The 21899-nt window shown below is 38.3% G+C and overlaps 7 protein-coding genes across 17 annotated transcripts in view; 2 read left to right on the top strand and 5 right to left on the bottom strand.

Annotated features, from left to right (window-relative positions):
• The window catches only part of LOC117563965 (dual specificity calcium/calmodulin-dependent 3',5'-cyclic nucleotide phosphodiesterase 1), a 99176-nt gene that overhangs the window by 56532 nt on the left and 20745 nt on the right, over window positions 1-21899 (top strand). For 8 of the 9 annotated variants that reach the window (XM_034242546.2, XM_034242549.2, XM_034242542.2 and 5 more), the window contains 2 exons: window positions 18481-18723; window positions 20690-21260. In XM_034242546.2, coding sequence (XP_034098437.1) covers window positions 18481-18723; window positions 20690-21260 — 814 coding nt within the window. Of the gene's footprint in view, window positions 1-18480; window positions 18724-20535; window positions 20623-20689; window positions 21261-21899 lie in introns of those variants that run through there. The other variant, XM_034242550.2, reaches the window with a different exon arrangement.
• LOC117563967 (maltase 2) lies at window positions 658-5367 on the bottom strand. Of its 3 annotated transcripts, none has more exons than XM_052002945.1 (7): window positions 5248-5367; window positions 3273-4443; window positions 3049-3199; window positions 2796-2991; window positions 2594-2734; window positions 847-933; window positions 658-787 (listed from the first exon to the last, which is right to left on the bottom strand). In XM_052002945.1, exons 2-7 carry the CDS (start codon window positions 4410-4412, stop codon window positions 673-675), a joined length of 1830 nt encoding a protein of 609 aa, XP_051858905.1. In that variant the 5' UTR covers window positions 4413-4443; window positions 5248-5367; the 3' UTR covers window positions 658-672. The 3 variants fall into 3 exon arrangements, with proteins under 3 accessions (XP_051858905.1, XP_051858904.1, XP_034098445.2); XM_052002944.1 differs by having other exon boundaries at window positions 3273-4518; window positions 5248-5362; XM_034242554.2 differs by lacking the exons at window positions 658-787; window positions 847-933 and adding an exon at window positions 2333-2535 and having other exon boundaries at window positions 3273-4518; window positions 5248-5359.
• On the bottom strand, window positions 6069-8387 carry LOC117563428 (maltase 1). The gene is given in 4 exon segments (XM_052002946.1): window positions 6069-6363; window positions 6433-6779; window positions 6844-6870; window positions 6872-8387. Coding segments are annotated over 4 exon segments (1770 nt in total). The 5' UTR covers window positions 8051-8387; the 3' UTR covers window positions 6069-6146.
• Window positions 12855-13252, bottom strand: LOC127565049 (uncharacterized; the record flags this gene model as incomplete). The annotated part of the gene is made up of 1 exon (XM_052002052.1): window positions 12855-13252. A coding segment is annotated over one exon (318 nt), but the record flags the coding sequence as incomplete, so codon positions are not given.
• On the bottom strand, window positions 13248-13659 carry LOC117563971 (uncharacterized). Its single transcript, XM_034242559.2, has one exon. It carries the CDS (start codon window positions 13651-13653, stop codon window positions 13468-13470), a length of 186 nt encoding a protein of 61 aa, XP_034098450.1. The 5' UTR covers window positions 13654-13659; the 3' UTR covers window positions 13248-13467.
• Window positions 15042-15439, top strand: LOC117563969 (serine protease inhibitor dipetalogastin). Its single transcript, XM_034242557.2, has one exon. It carries the CDS (start codon window positions 15101-15103, stop codon window positions 15329-15331), a length of 231 nt encoding a protein of 76 aa, XP_034098448.1. The 5' UTR covers window positions 15042-15100; the 3' UTR covers window positions 15332-15439.
• On the bottom strand, window positions 16022-16396 carry LOC117563970 (leech-derived tryptase inhibitor C-like). The gene has a single exon (XM_034242558.2). The coding sequence runs from the start codon at window positions 16346-16348 to the stop codon at window positions 16133-16135; it is 216 nt and encodes a 71-aa protein (XP_034098449.1). The 5' UTR covers window positions 16349-16396; the 3' UTR covers window positions 16022-16132.

Genomic DNA, 21899 nt, shown 5'->3' on the forward strand with positions numbered 1-21899 from the left:
CACTTGCCACTCAACAAAGCGTTAAATTTACACTGCAAACTGGCAACTTGGAACTGGCATTTGCCAGCTGCTGTAGCTTTCATTTAGATCTCTCTTTAGTTACATGCGAATGTCTGAAGAATTGAAATTTGCTAACAAATTGAATAAAAATTATACTTGACAGTTTAGTTTTAACAGCACTTTTGTCTTCTAGTGTTCCAGTGTTTTTATGCGAAGAACTTCAAGTCAAATTGATGGCTGCAATTGAAAGAAAGTTTGAGACAAATGACTTAAGCATTTGTAAGGATTTTAAAATAATTTTGTAATTGCATTCGCAATGAAGTTAGTTGGAACCAACAAAAAAAAGTGATGACATAATACAAAAATCCATTGATTAAGCAATGGATTTCGCCACCCACTTGTCTGGTCATTTTCAGGCACCACTTGACAGCCACAAGCGGAAATTCAATTCCATTCCCTCATTCCTTTACTCACAACCAAATACCAAATAACCGCAAATTCCAACCGTTGTCGACAACTGGTAATGACAGTTGAGCCGCTGGGCGAGTTGCTTTTGTGTTCCGTTCCCAGTTCCCACCCGAAAAACTCATGTTGTTGTTTTTGTTACTTTATTAATTAATCAATCAATCAGTTTCGGCTAGGGGGTAACAAAGAATCAATGCATCAAAATGGCTAATTGAAATTTACTTTCGTCCATTTGTGACGCCACAAATTGTATATTAGCAACGCCACAAGAACCACATTAAACGACTTGATGAGCTGCTTAACCAATTGACGACGCTGTGCACTGAAATTGCGTTTTAGAATTGAACCATTTTTGCAATGACATTTCTACCGAAAACTGACCTCATAATCGCATCCTGCTCCCAGAGTATAATGCCAGCATTGGGTGGCAATAACAGCTGCTGGCTGCCATTGCGATTGCTGTAGTCACTGCATAGCGAATATTTAAAATATTATTTCATAATCATAATAATTATGATAATAATAGGATGTGAATGGTAGCGCGAGAGATATGAAAATTCCTGACTCGCGGCATGTGCTTATAGCCTCTGTGTTTAACGTGGCGTATGAGCAATGCGAATGATTTGTTAAAGCAGCTGCGAGCGCTTTAAAAGGAAAAAAACAAAGCAGCAGGATTGGATTAGTGTTCTCATCTTTTTTGTGGCATTAACCACTTTCCACTTGCTCGATTTGTTGAACCTTAAACTATTTATAAAGCAACTCATTTGTTATGCTATTTCATGGTCCATTTGCTGTGGCTCCAAGTATGAATAATCTTAAGGATTACAAATAAAAAATTCATAGAAAATACTTAAATATTTTCAACAAGCAAAACTTTGATTTACGAGCTTTTGCGATAACTTTTTCGCCCAGCATAATTACATTAAAAATTTGGTAGTAACGAAGCGAAGCAGAAAATAATGTCAACTAAATGACAGCAGCATTATAGAGTAATATATTTATTTTAAATTCTTATTCCCAATGGTACTTTAAGGGTCATCAAATCGTTTAGGTTCCCACAAAAATCGCAAAGTTTCTTAACATTTTCATATAAATTTATTATGCAATGCTATGCAGCATTTGATGTCTTGTTATTCAAACTTTTAACTTATTGGCAGCCAAACAAAATTGTTAAATGACTTCATGGTGCAAGTTTTTGTGACAAAGTTTGCGGTCTTGGCAAATTGTACAATAAGCGTTGCACGTGCCCCTCTGGCACTTCTAGTGCTTAATGCACTACAGCATTTGAAACTTTAAAACTTTTGCATAACACAAAATGACAGAAGACCTGTGACCTGTCTCTCCCCTCTCTCCATCTCTCCACTCCATCGTTGTGTTCCTTTTTCATAGCACATTTGCACTGCGACAGTTCGCAAATCTCTGCGTTGTGCTCCATAAATCTTTCGAGTTCGTGCGCTCGACCACATGAAAAATTATACACGCTCTGAAGCAAACACAGCAAAAAGAATAGATGGAAAAGCTATACGCAAAATGACGACTACTAAATACGCTTTTATATAAAGTTTATAAATCTTGAATGAAATCAGCAAGTTCTTAAGAGTAGAACTTTTAATACTATATGAAAAATTAATTTAATGAGCAAGTCAATATCTTTGCAAAACCTCTAAAAATCTGAAAAAAAGAGTATAAGCCCACGTAAGATTTAGACTTTGGCATTGACATTGGCTTGGGCAAGCTGCCAGGAGACTTTATGGCACTGAAATTGAATCTAATTTGAACCGAAAAGCAAATGCTGCCGTTTGCCGGGAAACTGGAAATTTAATTCATTTGATTTACGTAAAGCAAATCATTAATTTTCATGTCCTGTGAATGGTTTTAGTTTGAGTTTTCCTTATTTTTTTTTTGGTTTTATTGAAACTCGTGACAAAAGCAACTGAAATGCAATTAATGGTCGCAAACAAATTGGATATACGAGTGTGTGATGTCGTTACGGGGGCTTAAGTCTCGAGCAGTTGGCAGATGAGACCCTCGTGGGCGGCCAGTGTCAATGCACTGCTGGATAGAGCTTGTCTGCGGGTAGAGGAAATGTAACATGCTTGCAATTCACATACTGACAGCGTTGGCTTACCCCGGCTCATAAGTTGAATCCACGCCGGCAACAGCCACAATCAATTGCTGCGGACGATTTATGAAATCCGTGAGATTTACAATCTGTTCCTTGTCGCTCACATTGATGATCGTGACGAGTGTGTTGTAATCCTTGAGTGAGCTAAAGAAATGTGCACAAAACCTTAATACGTCTTTTATGAATAGAAGCTGGCGCCACCTACCGTTTGATAGCGAAAACAGCGCGAGAAAGCGGCTCAATGCTGAAGCGTCCACGACGCAACACAGGCAACTTACGCAGCTCAATCAACAACTTGTAGACCTTATAGTGACTTTTCTTCGCCAGCTGCTGTGACTTCAAATTAAGTTGCACATAGTTTGGATTCACTGGCAGCCAAGTTCTGGCGGCATCCGAGAAACCTATCAAATAATTTATCACTCTTTGTCATTTTTACAAAACTCTTGACTTTCTTTTACCCGCATTTCTGGCACTGCTCCACTGAAAAGGCGTACGCGCCGGATCTCTGGAAACCTTTTGAAAGTCCAGTTCACCAGCATTACGTGCTGGCGGATCGACAGTCTCCTCCCAGCTAATCTCCTTATTGTCCTCCATGCCCAACTCTTCGCCCTGCCACAGAGCACAAAATGTCGCATTAACCTTTAACCTTTTCGCTTAAATGCATTTCGCACTTAGCACTTACATTATAGGTGACTGCGACGCCGGGCAGCGTCATGAGCAGCATGTTCATCGCATCGACACTGTCGGCGCCAAAGCGTGTGGCGACACGCGGATTGTCATGATTGCCCATGACCCAATTGGCCGCATGCCCGCGTGGCATATACACTAGCCACTTCTCCACGTTGTAGACAAAGTCACGAGCATCCGACTCGCCATTCACATTCGAGATAAAGTTAAAGTTGAAGGGCAAATGCGAGCCACGCACCCCATTCGCATCCTCATAGTAATCCGCCAGCTCCCGGAGCCCAGCATACGCTTCGGTCATCATAATGCGCGCTCCGCCAGCCGGATGCTTGGCCGTATAATCGTCCAGCAGTTGCCGCCAATGCTGCACCATATCCAGCACTTCGGGCAAATCCTTCGTATAGATGTGCCGCGTGTAATCGTAGGAAAGTGGATCCGTTGACTTGCCCGAGAGAGGTTCATCCGCCAGCGTTTCGCTTTCAAATAAATGATTCACCGCATCGATGCGAAATCCGGCAACACCTTTTTGCAGCCAATACAGCATAACATCATCCATGGCCTGCACAACGGCTGCATTGCGGAAATTCAGATCCGGTTGCTCCTTAGTGAACTGATGCAGATAGTATTGCTCTCTCTCCTCGTTCCATTCCCATGCCGAGCCATAGAACACCGACTGCCAATTGTTGGGCGGTTGTCGTTTTCCATCTTCATCCAGTTTCCCATCGGACCAGATATAAAAATCCTCATAGCCTGGCTCTTTGGCCACCGACTTCTTGAACCATTCATGCTGATCTGAGCTATGATTCGGCACAAAGTCAAGCACAATCTTTATGCCCAACGTTGTGGCTGTGTGCACCAATTGCTCAAAATCCGACATGCTGCCATATTCGCTTTGTATGCTTCTGTAGTCGGATATGTCGTAGCCAAAGTCCACCATGGGAGACTGAAAAATGGGACTCAGCCAAGTGGCTGTGATGCCAGTCTCTGCTAAATACGGCAGCTTTGAGATGATGCCCTGCAAATCGCCGATGCCATCGCCATTGCTGTCCTTGAAGGATCTGGGATAGATCTGATAGAAGACCGCATGCTGCCACCAATCGATAAAATCATCCGTTTCCGTGCTCAACAAACTGGACATGCTGGGTGCTGGCGCCCGTATCAAGAGCAGACTGCAAAGTAGAAGTAGTTGCGTTTGTTGTTGTAGTGTTGACATCGTGCTGAACCTTTTGTTGACTTGACAGCAACTAAATGCGAAAGTTCGCTTCAGTTTTGTTTTATAAGTTAAGTCCCAAAGCTAACAACAATCATACAATTATTACAATTTCAATTTGTGCATCATTAAAAGCTGACTGAAACTGTTCTGATTATTTATAATTGAAATTGAAAATTAGAAGCGCCTGACGGTCTGTTGTTTATTTGTATCAGCAAAGCAAAACAAAACTGTTTGGGAACTAGAACCAGATCGCAATCTATAATTATACCTTTGCTTAGTGAGATAATAAATTGTGACTTCCGATAAATGTATAATTTCGCTTGTCGGTTTGGAAAAATTTACCTGCAGGGTATTTGCTAGTCAAGAAACTGAGTTGAACGCTCGCTAATGTTTAACATGCATGAATAATTTAAAATAAATTTGTTAAATTGTTAATTTTCATAACAAAACCATAATTTGAATACCAAATTTATTTTTTCCCAGCTGGGAACTTGAACAGCGTATTAGCCGTCGGCTACATTTAGTTATTTTTTCAAAGGTAAAGCAGAGAGCTTTTTATATGCCTGAGCTTTAAAGAAGTCTCTATCTACAATCTCGCAGTTTATTACACTCTCTCATTCTGACGCTCTTAGTAGAGTCCACTCTCTCTGCATCCCTCTATACAAAGCAATCACTCTTTGCCACACTCACATTTTTTATTTGTCGTCTCTCAAACTGATATTCACTCACTAAATGTTTATTTTTTCCACACATTACCTACCTCAACTTCACTCAAACGAAATCCAATAAACAAACAATATAAAAATGTTTTTTAAATTTATGAAAATTGTGTCATAAAAGACGTGCCAACAGCAACACAGCACAGCTGCGATCAACTGAGAGCTGTCGCTGGCATTTGCCGGCAACCAGCTGACAAATTGGCAAAAAAGCTTTCGTTCCACAATAAATCTACACACACACGCACACAGTCCACTCACTCAGTCAGCATCCACACGCTGCTAGCCGAATAAATCAAGAGATGAAAACAAAAAATAATACCTGCACACTTACAAACAAAAAGTAAATTCATATTTATGCAATCACAAAGGGCTTTTAATTAAACTCAACAACAATTTATCTGCGGCAGGCAGCCGCGTTGACAGTTGTATAAAATATTTTGGAGAAAGTGCTAAAACAACAAGAGCAGCAACAACAAGAATACCATAATAACAAGCGCTGCGCACGTAAAGCAAAGCGAACAACAACAAGTGCTCTCAATTCAATTAAAACACTCAAAAACGATTTTAAGTGTAAATAAGTATGACAAATGAAATGAAATAGAAATGAAAATTGAGATTGAAGTTGTAATAAGTTTGCGCAAAGTGCAATCAAGCAAAAGTAGTTGCAAATAGGTTTTGAATTTAGAAATGCAACTTAATAAAACTGATGATAAATTGTAGAAATGTAATAAATATTTATTTTAATGGAAAAAAATTTAAAACCTTAAATATTAACTATACTTTATTTATTTTTTTACAAGTTTCAATAAATATTAAAAATTATTTCCTTATATGTAGTGTAAGCTTATATAAAGAAGCTAAAGCTCACCAATACTTGCATAAAATACAACGTATACGTATACTCGAATGACTTTTAAATGCCCGCTATTTAATCAAACGCTTATTTATGAACCTTAAGCGTTATGACAAGACCCTCATAAGGTGCCAAATTGATCTCAGCGGGTTTGAGACGCTCTCCTTCTCTGTGCTGTGAACTGACACCGACAACCGCAAGGGTCAGACGATTGGGTAAATGGATAAAGTCACTGACATCCACCTGCTGAGTGCGATTGCTCACATTTATGATGGTCAACACAGTGCCATAACCCTTCAATTCGCTAGAGAGGAAAGAGAATTGAAACGGATATCAAAAAACTGTCAGAACTGTCACAACGATTGCCACTCACCGCTTCAGTGCAAACACTTGACGACTGAGAGCCTTTGCCGTAAAACTTCCCTCCTGCAACACACGTAATTTCCTGAATTTGAGTAACGATTGATAGACTTTGTAATGACTGCGTGTGGCTCGCAGTTGAGCGCGCAGATTCAATTCCTGATAATTGGGATTCACGGGCAACCATGTGCTGGCATTGCTGGAGAATCCAGCACTCTTCTCATCATTCCATTGCATGGGCGTGCGCTCAGGATCACGTGAGATCCATTTGTAGTCGACGTCTCCAGCATCGCAAGCAGGTTGATCCACGGTTTGCTCGTAGCTAATGTCACGATAATCCTCCATGCCCAGCTCCTCACCCTACGATTTAATTAGTGGTCATCAAAAACCAGCTGAAAGATAGTTTAGACTCTTTTTTACTTACATAATAAGTGATTGCAATGCCTGGCAAGTGTCATCAGCAGCATATTCATGGCATCCACTGCCTTGGCACCATATCTAGAAGCTACACGCGGATTGTCATGATTGCCCATTACCCAATTGGCTGTATGACCAACGGGCATATAGATCAACCATTTTTCGATGTTGAACACAAAGTCCTGAGCAGTCGAGTTCTCGTTGAGTTCCGTTATAAAGCCAAAGTTAAATGGAAACTGTGCCCCCTGTACTCCCTGAGGATCCTCGTAGTAATCCATCAGCAGCTTCAAGTCCGCATAAGCTTCTAGCATCATTATCCTCAGAGGACCGCCATTGTTAGCACTGTAGTTGTCCAGTAGCTGTCGCCAGTGTTGAACGAGTGTATAGTCCTCGGGTTGATTCCTGGTGTAAATATGCTCAAGAGAATCAGGAGAGTTAAGATCACTTGTAGTGCCACTCAATGGTTCATCTCGCAGCTCTTCGTCCTCATAGATGTAATTCACTGCATCGATGCGAAAGCCAGCCACACCTCGATTCAACCAGTATATTAAAATATCATCCATAGCCTGCAACACTGCAGGATTACGATAGTTCAGATCGGGTTGTCCTTTGGTAAACTGCCGTAAATAGTACTGCTCGCGTTCTTCATTCCACTCCCAAGCGGAGCCGGAGAACACAGATATCCAATTATTAGGTGGCACTCGATCTCCATCTTCCGTGACTGTTCCATTTTCCCAAATGTAAAAATCCTCATACCCAGGCTCTCTTGCAACCGATTTGATGAACCATTCATGCTTATCGGAGCTATGATTTGGCACAAAGTCCAGTATAACCTTGATTCCCAAAGCTTTTGCTGTGGCTATAAGTTGATCAAAGTCCGCCAAAGTGCCATACTCGGGTTGTATAGCTCTGTAGTCGGATATATCGTAGCCAAAGTCCGCCATAGGAGATTGGAAAATAGGATTCAACCAGACCGCCGTAATACCCGTATCGACAAAGTATTGCAGCCTGGAGGTAATGCCGTTAAGGTCTCCAATGCCATCGCCATTGCTGTCCTGGAAGGATCTCGGATAAATCTGGTAGAAAACCTCGTGACGCCACCAATTGTTGAACTCCTCTTGCACTCTTTGTTGATGTTTAATGAGCTCAGACAGCGTCCAACTCGTGAAAAGGCCTAAAGTTAATCCGAATATCAAACACCATCTCAAACCCATCCTCACTCGATGAAGTTGTTACACTTTTTTATGCTTTGTTACAGCTTTAAGTGGCTTTTTATAGTCAACGACTTTATTTACTTCCGTTGGATTCCGGTTTCTTTATTTACTTTCGATTAGATCGAATCAAATATTTGCTCAAATGGTCGGCGTGTGACCAGCGCGTAGCTGATACATTGTAATTGATAAACTTGACTTACACTTTTAATAGCCTTACATAATGTGAAGGCAAAGCTTCGTACTCGTAGCTGAACAAATGCAAAAACTTATCATTCAATAATAAATATTAACAACAATAATTAATACACATAAACACCGCTAAAAGCTAGCGTTAATCCTTGTTCTGTTACAGTTCTCAACGCGAACTTTCTTAACTCAATGTGTATAATTAGTACGTCAAGAACAAACAAATAAGTTTGACTCAAAGTTCATAATTACATTTGACACACAACCAACAAGTTGAAACTATGGGTGTTTGTGTGAGTTTATTTCCCCGACAAGGTTGAGTTGCAGTTAATTAATTACACAAGTTTGTTGCGAATCTTTTAATTAACTGCAGTTGCATTTGCATTAAAAGAAAACATAATAGTGTTTTTTAGTGTGCTTTTGCGCAAAAGCTTTCTTTGTTCATGGCGTGCTTTGTGTTTACAAAGCCACATTTTTTTGTGTTTTAAGTCACACGAAAGACTTTTTACACTTGGCACTCAAAGCCAAGAAGGATATAAGGTAGTCCTCTTTGACGAAAGGGTAAAAGAGTATAATAACTTAGTCGCAATTTATGTCAACTACATTTTCTAGTACCCGACGTTTTCACATTTGCAAAACATGCATTCAAATTTGTCTATGCCAATTGTCTATTCCAATCTCTAGTTGTAACTAGAATAAATTACAGTTTACATCATTTTTTGAAATATTATTACTTTTAATTAAAAGCAACAAAACGGCAAAAACTTTTAATTAGCTGTGTTAGGGTTGTGTTTACTCTAAAAATGTTTTGTTTAAATTGTGTGTGGAAGTTGTTCTCTAGTTATGTGCAAAACAGCTGCAAAATTTATGCGACTTTATAAGGCATTTTTATCGTTGTTCTCTATCTGTTTTCATTTTGCACTCCACCTGCCCTATTCTCGATTCTTTCTTGCTTGCCCCACACAGATTGCTCGGCATTTAGCACGTTGCATTTCCATTTTGTTTGGGTCCAAACCGCGAACTTCCGCTGCGTGACCGTCGACGTGCAGCAAATATGGAAATGGAATGCGATGGCAACCATTGAGAGAGAGAGAGCAGGGGAAAGCAAGGAGAGCGACGGAGTTTTGTATTACTTTAGTTAAGCCAAAACGAAGCAAAGTGCGCACCTCTGACTCGGCCCGCGGCTGGCTTTTGGTGGCTTGCAGGGTTTCTGGTTACCTAATTAAAACATTTCGCAACATTGTAATTCAGTCGACGATGTTTGCATAATATACTAGATACACTACGTATACATGATGCGTCCTGCCTGCTCAGCCCAAAGCGCTTTTCCCTTGACAACCCACAAACACTCACACACACACACACAAGCATATTCTCGTACATCATTTAGAATGTCTTGGCCAAGTTGGCAGCCAACAACAACTATGCTGCCGAGCATAATTTGTGAGATTTTCTTTAACAATTTATTAAATTCCAGTTACAGGGCAAATGTGACATGAAAAGGGTTTGACAAGTCGAAGGAGTTAACGGATGTGTCAGTAGATTGCGTCGGAGGCGGGTGCGAGGGGGCGTGGTTCAAGTGTTTTGCACGTGTGAAAGTCTGATATGCACATACAACATATATTTTATATATAGCATATATTGAAATTCCTTTCGATCAGGCAAAGCTATGTGAAATTTTGTGGCGAACAGCAAAAAAAGAAAATTGTATTCGAAACAACTTTTAAACCTGCTAATCCCAGCCTGTCGTCTACCTGGCAATTCAGATCCAACAACGATGACTCTCTGCCTACCTTTCGCTTGGGCTGTCCATCAGGACATCGTGGATAAGGACGAGGACGAGGATAAGGTCGAGTCTGAGGCTTACCTTTCATTTTCGTGTCGTACGCTGATTGAATTGCGTCGCGAACCGGCAAAACAACACAACACACACACACAACCTTTTGTTGTGTGAGTGTTTGTGTCAGGCGAACCTTTAGCCTGGCATTTTTGGGGCACTTTTCAATCTGTGGCAGTGGCAGTGGCAGCAGCAACGGCAACGGCAGCAGAAGCAGCCGCCACATGAATAAATAGCAGCCAGGCAGTACATATTTTAATATGTAAATATTTAATAATATCAAAGAGACGCGAGATGCCTCGCCATATTACATATATTGTGTATGTTATATACAATATATTAAAAATACAGTCAACACCCACAAAAACGGACGCTGATTAGATTTTAGTCTCGTGTGCTTATTCAAATTTAATGCACGCACCCAACAAACGAATACGAACAACATATGCCAACAATTTAAGAGCTGCTTCCTCTTCTATTTCTTCTTCTTCTCTTCATACTTATCTATTTTATTTATTCGCATTTTCGGGCAGAGAATCCGAAATGAGGGAAGCGGGCTGACAACCCTTAAGCGCCGGCAAATTGGTTCGGTTCTCGGTTCAGGACAAAACGCTGGATTCGTGTTCTTTGATTGCTATTTGCGTTGCCATTTCATGTTCGAGTAGTTCGAATACGTTTACGCTTATCAAATACTTGTTATCAAAATCGATTACAACAACAGCGACAACCTCGCTTTTGTTGTCATGTGTAGAGATTGTGTGTTGTGCCTATACAATAATAATACGGAGTTCAAAATACTTGCATATTAATAACATTGATCGCCATTAACCTGTATTACGTATTCGTAATCTGCGTATTTAGTTATTATTATTATAAGCGTCACAAGCTTATAGCTTATAGAGAGAGATAGATAGACAAACAGACAAACCTAATAATAATAGCTCATATTTAATCTATAGCCTTATAAATAATCCTTGTGCTAAAAGCAGTCAATCAACATGAGGCTTGAAAGGTTTTTCCATGACATCATCAAATCATGGTCATTAATAAAACACTTAACCATATATTATTTTTATGTCCTCCCAAAAGTATGCAACAGCTTAACAGCTAAAACAAGTGCTAAAGCTACAGATTAAAGATAAATGCTGAATAGATGTTTGTAAGATTTAGTGCCTTGGTCTTAAACTTATGTATCTAATCCTACTAAATCAAGTATAAACTACAGTCGAGTATGCTTGACTTTGCGATACCCGCTACCCACTTTAAATAAAAGCAAAACAGAGCAAAATTATTCTTCAAATATACCAAATGAATATACAGAACAATACTAAAATAGACCCAGTGTTATATTTATGTTAGTATACCCGCATATCAAAATATACCATAAAGTACAATATACATCAAATTGTCACCTAAAGCAACTAAGACCGGATTGTAAAAAATAATAATGTTATATAATTTTTTTCAACAACCAAGAAACTGCTTTCAAATAAGCTGGTCTCTTTAGGAATCCGCGAATAATAATGATAAAATATACATTTAGAGCATTTACATCATTCCCAACGTTGAAAATTTTCGGCAATTCTCGGAATACTCGGAACAAACCCCGCCCAGTTTTATACAGTATCCAGCAATTGTAAACAAAAGATAAAAGCTGATGACAACATTCAACTCGGCGTCGTATTATCTTTTTAATAATAACATTCCTCTCATTTAACACAGTTGACAGTTTCCTGTCATAAAGCACAACGGTAGCCGCCGTGTTACCCCGCGGCGCCGTTTTTGTGTTTCGGCCACAAGATGATGCATAAAATGATCCACAGTTATTGTTACCATTACAATGTTTTGCCACGCAAAAATGTTGCACGTTGGACATTTTAAGTATATTTTGAGTAATTTGACAGTTGTGTCGCACGTATTGAGATTCAATTAACAACAGCGACAGACGCATCAGTTAATAAATCACGCCGTCAGTAATCAAAAATTCAACAGAGTGAGACAGAAAGAGAGCGAGACAGCAAAAATAAAAAAGACAACGTCTGCAGGCCTACGGCGACGATTAATTATGCACAATTTGATTGATGTGCGTGCGGCGAATACTTAAACGATGAAGCGGGCGATGAGGAAGGGATGAGGAAAGAGTCGCTTAATGGAAACGAGCTCAGTTGTTTGGCTGTGATACGTCATCAATTGTTGCTACTTTTAATTAGGAATTAATGGCATTATTTGCATATATATTATATACGTTGTACACATTACATGCTACAGACACGCTTCAATGCATTCGCTTCGAAATTCATTGTGTTTAACCCGTTTCCACTGCACTGCACATTCATTAATGCTTCTGTTCTGATATACGAAAAGTATCGATAATTATTTATATGCTGCATGGATTAATTTGGTAAACAAAGAGTTGATCAGACAAATATAATGTATTAATTTATGAATTTTATTCAACGCTATTGAAGCGGAATTATCACAAACATTATAATAAATGTATTAAAGTTAATATATTCAATTCGGTTTATTGTCATTTGCAAACAGAAGCTGTTGTTATTATTTATTTGATTGTCCAAACCGGAAATCTATAATATTCTTAAACTCAGGCAACGTGTCGTATACTTCACATGCAAACAAAATAAAATAAAATAAAAATTTCCAAAGCTGTCAAACCATAAGTGCATAATGTAGGTCAAAAACATCTGTGCAAAACACGTTTGTTGCGTAAACTTGGATCTCTAACAGGTTTTTTTTGCAATAGGAAGTAAAACAAAACAAAACAAAGCAATAAGAATACATTAATATTTTAATAAGATTATAAATACACGCGACTTGAACAAGCAAAATCAAAAAGTTATTCACTAAGCACAATCTCCCATGCTCCGAATGTTCAGAGTACGTCCCAGCTTCTTGTAATCCCGCTGTGTGCACTCGAATTCACAGCGATTCGTGTAGGTAACGCCATTGGAGCCGCACACCTTGCCCTTCTCCTTCAGATTGCAGGGACAAAAGCTGGCCTCAGATTGACCCAAGTGACCCAAGAAGATGGCAAGCACAAGCAGAGCAAAGCAAACAAATTCAAAGACCTCATCTTTGCTAATTATAATTTCTATACAAGAAAAGAATTTCTCCGAGATTCTCTTACGACGTTGCTTCTGTGCGAAGCGTTGAGTTTGTACTGAGCCTCAAAAGCAAAGTAAAGCAAAGCAAAGCAATTGTATTGTGTGGAAAAGTCGAGTACTCTCCGGGTATGCGTCAGTATTGCTAATTAGTCAACAAGTGGGAATGATTGTTTGTCTGTTTGAGTGTGATTCCACTTGAAAACAAAAACACTTGCGCCCGCACACCTCGCTCTCAAATTATTCGTATATTTTTTCGTTGTTCGTTGTTGTTTTCAATGTTTTGCTATAGCAGCCGTATCATTGAAATTGTTCGGCGTTTCATTTGCATGTGCTTTGCGCGCCTCTAGCAATTTACAAGGCTGGCAATTGATGGAACCCACTGACATCCAGCTATTTAGGCAGAGCATCAACACCAACAACAGCCGGCAGCCCCAAAGACGACCCAAAGAAAAGCGCATGGCAAAGCCAATTTTCAAACTAAACTGGAAAAAAAGTCATCGTGTGCTTAGTCTAATTTCCCAAGTGACCGAAAGTTATTCAAATTGATGGAATTACTTGTCCCCATATAACATTAGTACAACAATAAACGTCGTTTGTTAGACAACAATAGAGTGCGTCAATTTGTTGTGTATATTTATTGTTATGTATTTAATACACAGTACAATATATAAAACGTTGAACATATTATGATGGCTTTTCATTAATTAAATGTTAAGTGAGTGCCTCTGCAATTTACACAATGTGATGGACAATTTTACCACAATTACTTTCCCCACCTGCCGTCGATTATTCAAGAGTTCACTCGAATTCATTTGAAGCCTCGACGTGCCCTCATGCAATGCATGCGTAGCTGATAAGAAGAGTCTACGAGAGATAACTAAAGAAAGAGAGTGCTAGATAGAGAGTATGAGCAAAAGAGAGTGCACTAATATTAGAGATGGAACTGATAGTGTAGAAATCTGGTACTTATAAAACATACGCAACTAAACGAATGAATAATGTAATAAACAATGCAGTCATTATATAATTAATAATTCACAGTTTATATAGAATGCATTATATTACTGATGGGACCAATCATGCAATAATTTCGTCGTTCATAGAACCAAACAAAACGAAACTTAAAAAAAAAGAAAATATACTAAAAACTAATATTGTTTCCAAATAGAGTTCGAAATAATAAATATAAGTATATGCAAAAGATATATTACATTTGAAAACAATCACTAAACTAATAATAATAATAATAATTAATAAGTACAAATAAATAAAATATATATTAAATTTAAAACTAATCGCAAAACATTTTGGACTTTAAAAAACAAATGAAATAAATCCAACTAAATGACTACAAAACAATTATAATTAAGAATAAAAATTAATTTCAAACATATAATAAATCGTCAGCATTAATAAATAATTCTATGTCTACTCATTAGCGATAAATAATTAATCCATAGGAAATGCAAAATATCGTTAAATGTCCATCACTAGCAAAGTGTGAGAGAGCTCTATAAATTATCAATTGGTTGGCAACGCGACAAGAGCTTTAAACGTTTAGCTTTTTTCCGCTTTGGCAAAGCTATACAACAATATTTGCTTAATACCACAAACAACAACATGGAAGCAAAAATGGCTCAATGTCACACAAAATAAATAAACTCTCAAATATATTACTAATTTGACTTTGTATGTATGTGTCCAACCACAAGCTCAATTTCACTACGCAAACGAAAGCGGTAACCACAAATCATTATTGTGAAAAATTACCCATTCAATGCACTGGCGATAAGATAATGTCCCATGTCCCATGTCCCAACAATCAGGCAAGTCGAGCAATGGAAAACAATACCCATGCGAGTCAGTATCAATTTTGAACAGCTTGTGGATTAACCTGTAGTTAAAATGAAGTTCCTGGGACTCTTGTTGTTGGCTCTGTGCCTGGTGATGGTAATCTTCGCCGAGGAGATCGAGAAGACCGAGAAGCAACCCATATGCCCCTGTTCGCGTAACTTGGATCCGGTCTGTGGCAGCAATTTCCAAAGCTACAACAATCGCTGTCTCTTTGAATGTGCACGCCGCAGTTTTGAGCGCCAAGGACGCAGCCTACAACTGCTGAGAAGCGGCAATTGTTAAAGCCCCGGATGGATTATTCACAATATTCTTTTATTTATGAATACAAGCATCAAATACCAAAAAAAAAGAAGAGATTAAGTAAAAAAAATAAATAACGTACAAAATTAACTTTGTTTAACCGTGTAAAACCCCATGAATCATCAATGAATATTTGTTATATTTCTGCTTATCAGCTTGGCACTATACAGAGTGTGTTTTGATAGCGACTGTCTTTATCAAGAAAGAGACTATATAGAGCTATAAATTAGATGTACTCGAACGATACTCAACAGCGTTGCAGGGCTACATTACATCGAATTCTACACTCATCCATCCAAATATAGAATTTCTAAAAACCAACTTAATATAAATTAATCAAATCAAATCAAATTATCCACTTTAATTATTCTAACGGCATCCGCAATCCAATTAAGTGTGTTAAACCAGTTGAGACTTCAGCCAGTTTTGCAAATTGAATTTACAATTAAATTAATAAAATAGAAATCATGAATTTCAAATGCAAATTTCGATCTCCTTAGGCGACCCTCTTAATTGAGTTTCATTTTAGTGAGCGAATGCAGCCCTGGCATATATACAAAATATATTATTTATTATTTTGATATTGTTGGCATTAGTATTACTGATTAAATGGCACTGCATGAGTTATCACTTGAGTAAATAAATACAGACAGACACCGAAGGCAATACGTGTACTATTTGCAAAAGTCTCTATTGTTTATTCAATTCTAGTTTCTTTGTTAACATTTCACAACAATCTGTGTCACAGCTATATCCACAATGATTTTGATTCGCCTCGATCCTCTAGCATTGTCCTTTCCTGGCTACGGACAGACTGCGACCTTGACGTTGAGCCGAGCAGCCCAACTCACAGGCATTGGGATAGGAGCGATTATCGCTGCCACAAACCCAATCCAGATTCCTGGGGCAAGCGCAGAAGGGTTCGGCAGCTGGTTCGGTGCTGGTGCTGAGAGCGACCAAAGCCAACAGGCAGAGTGTGAAAAGTGCGAGGAAACGCATGGTGTTTGTTGATTAGAACCTTTCAACTGGTTAGACAAGACTGAAGTTGTGCACAGTCGACAGCATTGTTTTTATATACAAACGAGTTGATAAAAATAAACTGAAACGAAGCTAACCCAAATCGCTGAGGGGAATTTGAACTTAATAATAAGTTGAATAAATTCAACAATTAAAAATAAATACAGGACGTTAGTATACCCTCTAATGCAGTTCGCTAGAAATTCTTGCTTACGTGCAATTAGTTTTACACATATTTCTACAGGGTATATTTGGAAAACATAATCGAGAAAAATGCCGTGACATTTGACACCTTTATCTCGACAATGTAAGCAATTGATTCTATCGATTAGCATATGGGGATCAAAGAGTCAAGTGCGCAATACGCGAAAAATCACACAGAAAACTTAGAGTAAACTGTTGTGCCAGCTGTTGTGGCAATGACGTGAACGAGCTTAGCTATTTATTATGACTTTTTTAAGCCGATGTTTGCTGGGTAACCAAAGGATACCGAAAATTATAAATTGTTATGCAAATGAAATTTAAGATATAATAGAAACAGGTTTTATGTGTTGATACACATGGGTGTTTTATTAAACTTAATAACAAAACTGAGAAACATTCACTTCAGATACTTGAATAGACTTTAGCACTTTCCTTTCTTCACTAAATTGTTATCATGACCCAAAAACTTTGACAAACAATTCATTTGGCAAGCATTGATGTAAGTATTGCCATCACTGCCACACACTGGATCAATTTCCTCTGAACAATAGCAAGTTTGTACAGTATCTCCAAATTCCGCATTGCTAATTGCCAGCAAAGAACACAGGAAGAACGAAAAGATAATCGGGACACGCATTATGTTGGTTGATCAGAACTTTAAAGCCACTTGCTATAGACTAAAGTTTTACACAATCTACAACATTTTCTTATACTGAGAAAACGTAAACTTTACATTCGTTAAAAGAATAAATACTCTAAAATATATTCGAACAGCTTTTCAACTGAAGAAATTACAAATAGAGAGCGTCTCAACTTATAGTGTTAAATAATCGATTATTTTTATTAGCAAATAGAGATCAGTGTGTCGTATTTGCAATATGCAAAGAGTTTATCTAAAAGCTCAAACAATTGCTGTAGCAGCTGTTGAGTCTTGGCTGAAACGAGTTTAGCTGTCTATAAAAGGCTTTCAAAGCGCAAAAAGCAATTTCAATCTGAAAATTGTGGCCCACACATCCCAGGATGGACGAACAAAGCAAAGGGATAAATACTAAAGTAAAAGGAAAATTAAAAATAATAAGAAAGCCAAGAAAATGGGCTCGCTCACAGAGCATTGCATGGATACCCTTTAATGTAATAGAGTGCAAAGTGAAATCATTTGATTGCTTGATAGAAAGTTCTGAGTCATTCAAAGAGAATAATTATTATAGAAGAACTGATAAGCAGCAAATACCTTAAATTGTATTCCATTGACTAGAAAAGTGAAGCAAAAATATGAATTAAATCTTATCATTTCCTGCAATATAGTATATGTGATTAAAAACTAGCTGCGAAATTAATTTTGATCTATTTCATAAAATTTATTGCAAACTTTATTGCACATTTATTAAATTTTATCTGAGCATCCTAATCAATGCCTTTGTTATTTACGGTTTATCGATTTGCTAGTCTACTTTTCGATTCTCGAGTGGATTCTTAGCACAAAACTATCTTTGCTGTAATGTCCCCGCTTCCCAGATCATAACCATCTGCAGCCAGTTACACACACAGAAGACTTATACAATATGCATAGTGTGTACTCGTTATACCCTTTCGACCCTTCTGGCAATGGGGTATAACAATACACTTTAGCTAAGCCTAACAGCATTACACGTCCCACCCACATAACAACAAAACAAAAAAAAGAGAAAGAATGAAAGAAAAAGGCTGATTTATGCAAGTGACAGAAGTGAGAGGAGTAGCCCCCAAAGGCCGTTGGGCACCATGTATATACTATATGTACATACATATATATAAAAGACTATATACGCTTATGTTGGGACCTGTTGAAATGCTATTTTCAAAGTACAAACAACGAGCAACAAAAATCCATTTTCTAAAGGCATTTTTTGCATATAATTTGATGCTTACAGTTGCCAGCACGCCAGAGACTCTGCCCAGCAAACGTGAGGAGGCGAACGCCGGTGGCACAGGTGGCAGCAACAGCAGCGGTGGCAGCAACATTGGTGGTGCGGCAAGTGGAACTGGAGTTGCGGGCAGCGGAGGTGCAACAGCATCGGCATTAACACAGCCGGACAACGGTGAACCGAGCCCCACAAGCTGTGACCTGGGCAGCAACATTGGCGCCAATGCGACAATAAATGGTCAAGTGGCAAGTAAGTAGACGAAGCAACCACAAGATGTGTGTGTGTATTATTTATAAGCAACTGGTCAACACATATTCATTTAAGGGCACAAAAGTTGCAATCTCTGACTGCAGCTTCTGCATAATTCAAGAACGAGCAGCAGTTGCTGCTGTGCTTGGTTTGTTTAGTTGAGATTTTATGTTAGACTTTTATTTAGGAATTTGCTGCTCTAACGGTCCCAACCTGTCCAATTCAGTGGCAACAATTTAAGCACATTTTGTGTTGATTTTTGGCATGGTGAACTCATTAAAAGCGTGAGTAAAAGTAACATAAAACATTTCATCAGCCAACGAAACTCAAACACGAGCAGAAACTTGAGACTCGCAAGTCGAGACTCGATAAGCAGCTCTCCGCTTCTCAAATGGTTTCAGAAACTGGCATCGCAGTTAAGCAGAAGGAATCTCGAGTGTAACATAAATTTAAGTGCAGCATAAAGCGAATTTTATGCGAGTCCTTCAGCGTCAGTTGGAGGGGGAGGAGGAGAAGGAGGAGGATGACTCGCATACAAGCCAAAGGAACGAGCTTGCCAAAAAATAAATGTGCTGCAGTTAACAGTCCAAGTGGGTGGCGCCACCAAGTTGCCGGTTCGCTACTTGCCGCTTGCCGCTTTGCCGGTTGCCGCATTGACGCCTCAGGAGCCAAGGCACTTGAACATTTCTTTCTTCTTTTTTTGTGTATTTCCCTTTTGTTTTGCGCATCGCGCTGTAAGTTGCCATTCGCAATACCCAAAACGCTCAGAGCTCAGCTCTTAGCCAACAGATAAATCTTTTGCAATTTACGCTTAGATCTGAAACAAAACGAAGCAACGCGAGAAGAAGCAGCTTCGATTTACCCTTGCGTCATAAAGGGAGGTCAGTGCATGGCCTGAGGCCTGAGGTTTGGTTGGGAGGGAGTTGGGGGGAAGGAAAACTCAGTGAGTCGCTCGCTCGTTAAGCAGTTACATTTGCACTTCGGGTTAAGCTAAATAAAGAATTGGTATGCTACAATGAGTTTAAGTCATTGAATAAATTATTGATTTATTTGCCAAGCCAACGAGAAAGAGTTGAGTTCAGTGTGCCGCAAATATGGAAATGTTTTGATCAAATTTTCATACATCACTCGATTGATAGGATTTCAATCTGATTTCCAAAGATAAAGTGCTATCGATTGATGTATATGATGTTATCAAACTTTACAAGTATAGCATTCATAATGCAGCATATTTCCTATTTGCATATTTTAACGAGCTATAAGTTCTTATTTTCATAGCAACAAAAATATTTCATTAAATTATGTAAAACATTTTCTGCGTTTTTAGCTGAACAACAAAGGCTATTTCATCTTTTTTAGTTAGTAATCTATACTATAGATTATACTATACTATAGATTAATGAAAACTAAATAAAGAATAAATATATTAGAAAAACAGTGTGTTTTTATTATGAAAAACATTCTCTGCATTTTTAGTAAAACACGCTAGAACAATAAAGGTTATTTCATCTTTTTTATTTAGTAATCTATAGTATAAAATGAAAACTGAATAAAGAATAAATATATTAGAAAAACAGTGTGTTTTTATTATGAAAAACATTCTCTGCATTTTTAGTAAAACACGCTAGAACAATAAAGGTTATTTCATCTTTTTTATTTAGTAATCTACAGTATAAAATAAAGAATAAATATATTAGAAAACAGTGTGTTTTTATTATGAAAAACATTCTCTGCATTTTTAGCAAAACACGCTAGAACAATAAAGGTTATTTCATCTTTTTTATTTAGTAATCTCTAGTATAAAATGAAAACTATATATAAGAAAAACAGATTAGAAAAGCAGTGCGTTTTTATTTGGGGATATGACAAAATTAAACGTTGACGCTATATTGAATCGAAGTGTGTGTTATTCAAATTGTCAACGAACTGGGAAGAATTTACTAAACGAATCAAATTTAAATTGCAGAACACGGCTCTCTCACCATTGTACGTCGATCGAATAGTCGCAAGAATTTCACACAGATCGATTCACAAACGCAATCAATCGCCTCGCCCTCCTCGGCCAGCATCAGTTTCTTCCAGACACCGCTAAGTGAATCGCTAGCGGAGCGTTTAAGCGGTGCCCGAGGCACCAACGGATCCACAGCGAGTGCTGAAGGCGGCCATCAAGTGCCATCATCGTCGCAATCATCGTCGGCAGCATCAGCAACAGCTACAGCCACAGCAACTACAACAAATTCAGCCGGTAAAATGCAGCCCTCGTCGCCGAATCAAACGAATTTCGCAACCGATAATACACAAAACGCGAGGTCTACCGAGCGACCCACCTATGATTACAGACTGAGTCGCGACACTATCGAATATCCGAATTCAATAAGTCTCGGTGCCATGGGTTCAGTGCAGGATCCCGGTTTTGATAATCACTCGGCGGACAATTCGGCCGAAACGGGCTCAAACGTGTCGTTAACTGGTATTTGGGAAACGGATAATTTGCCATCTGTCGATACGCCAGATGCTCTCAATAAAGCAGCAATCAGGTGAGTTTTTATACCCGGTAGAAGGAGGCATCTCCAACCCCACAGCTGATGATGAGCGTCAACAGCTGAGATGATCTAGCCGTGTCCGTCTGTCCGTCTGTCCAATTGAAACACTGGATCCCAGAGAATATAAGAGATAGATCTATAATTTTTTTCGACAGTATTTGTTATGTTTGTATGCAGATAAAGTATGTTTCAAATTTTTACCACGCCCACTTCCGCCCCCGCAATTCGACAAAAGCCTTATATCAAGCGTAATTTTATAGCTTGAATATATCTGGCATATTGTGCCATCTATGGTATATTTGTTTGTATTAAGTGTAGTACCATATCAATATATCAAATATTTGGTATACTTTTTAGTATTTTTGGTGTATTTTATGTATCCCACAATCTAGCACAATCAACTGTAGCTTTCTTACTTGTTATATTTTCAACAATGTACTTCAAATTGATATAATTTCCCCAATGTTGCTCTATAAAATGCGAAATTTCAATTCAAATTTATCATAATCGATAAAAAATAAGTTAATCTTTTTATTATCCTTTCATACATTAACTATTTCGACAACAAAATTAGCATAAAATAAATTGTAAAGAAATATAATACTACAAATTAATTTGCTAAAATTTTAAAAT

The sequence above is a fragment of the Drosophila albomicans genome, chromosome 2L (genome assembly GCF_009650485.2).
Source record: "Drosophila albomicans strain 15112-1751.03 chromosome 2L, ASM965048v2, whole genome shotgun sequence".
NCBI lineage: Eukaryota > Metazoa > Arthropoda > Insecta > Diptera > Drosophilidae > Drosophila > Drosophila albomicans.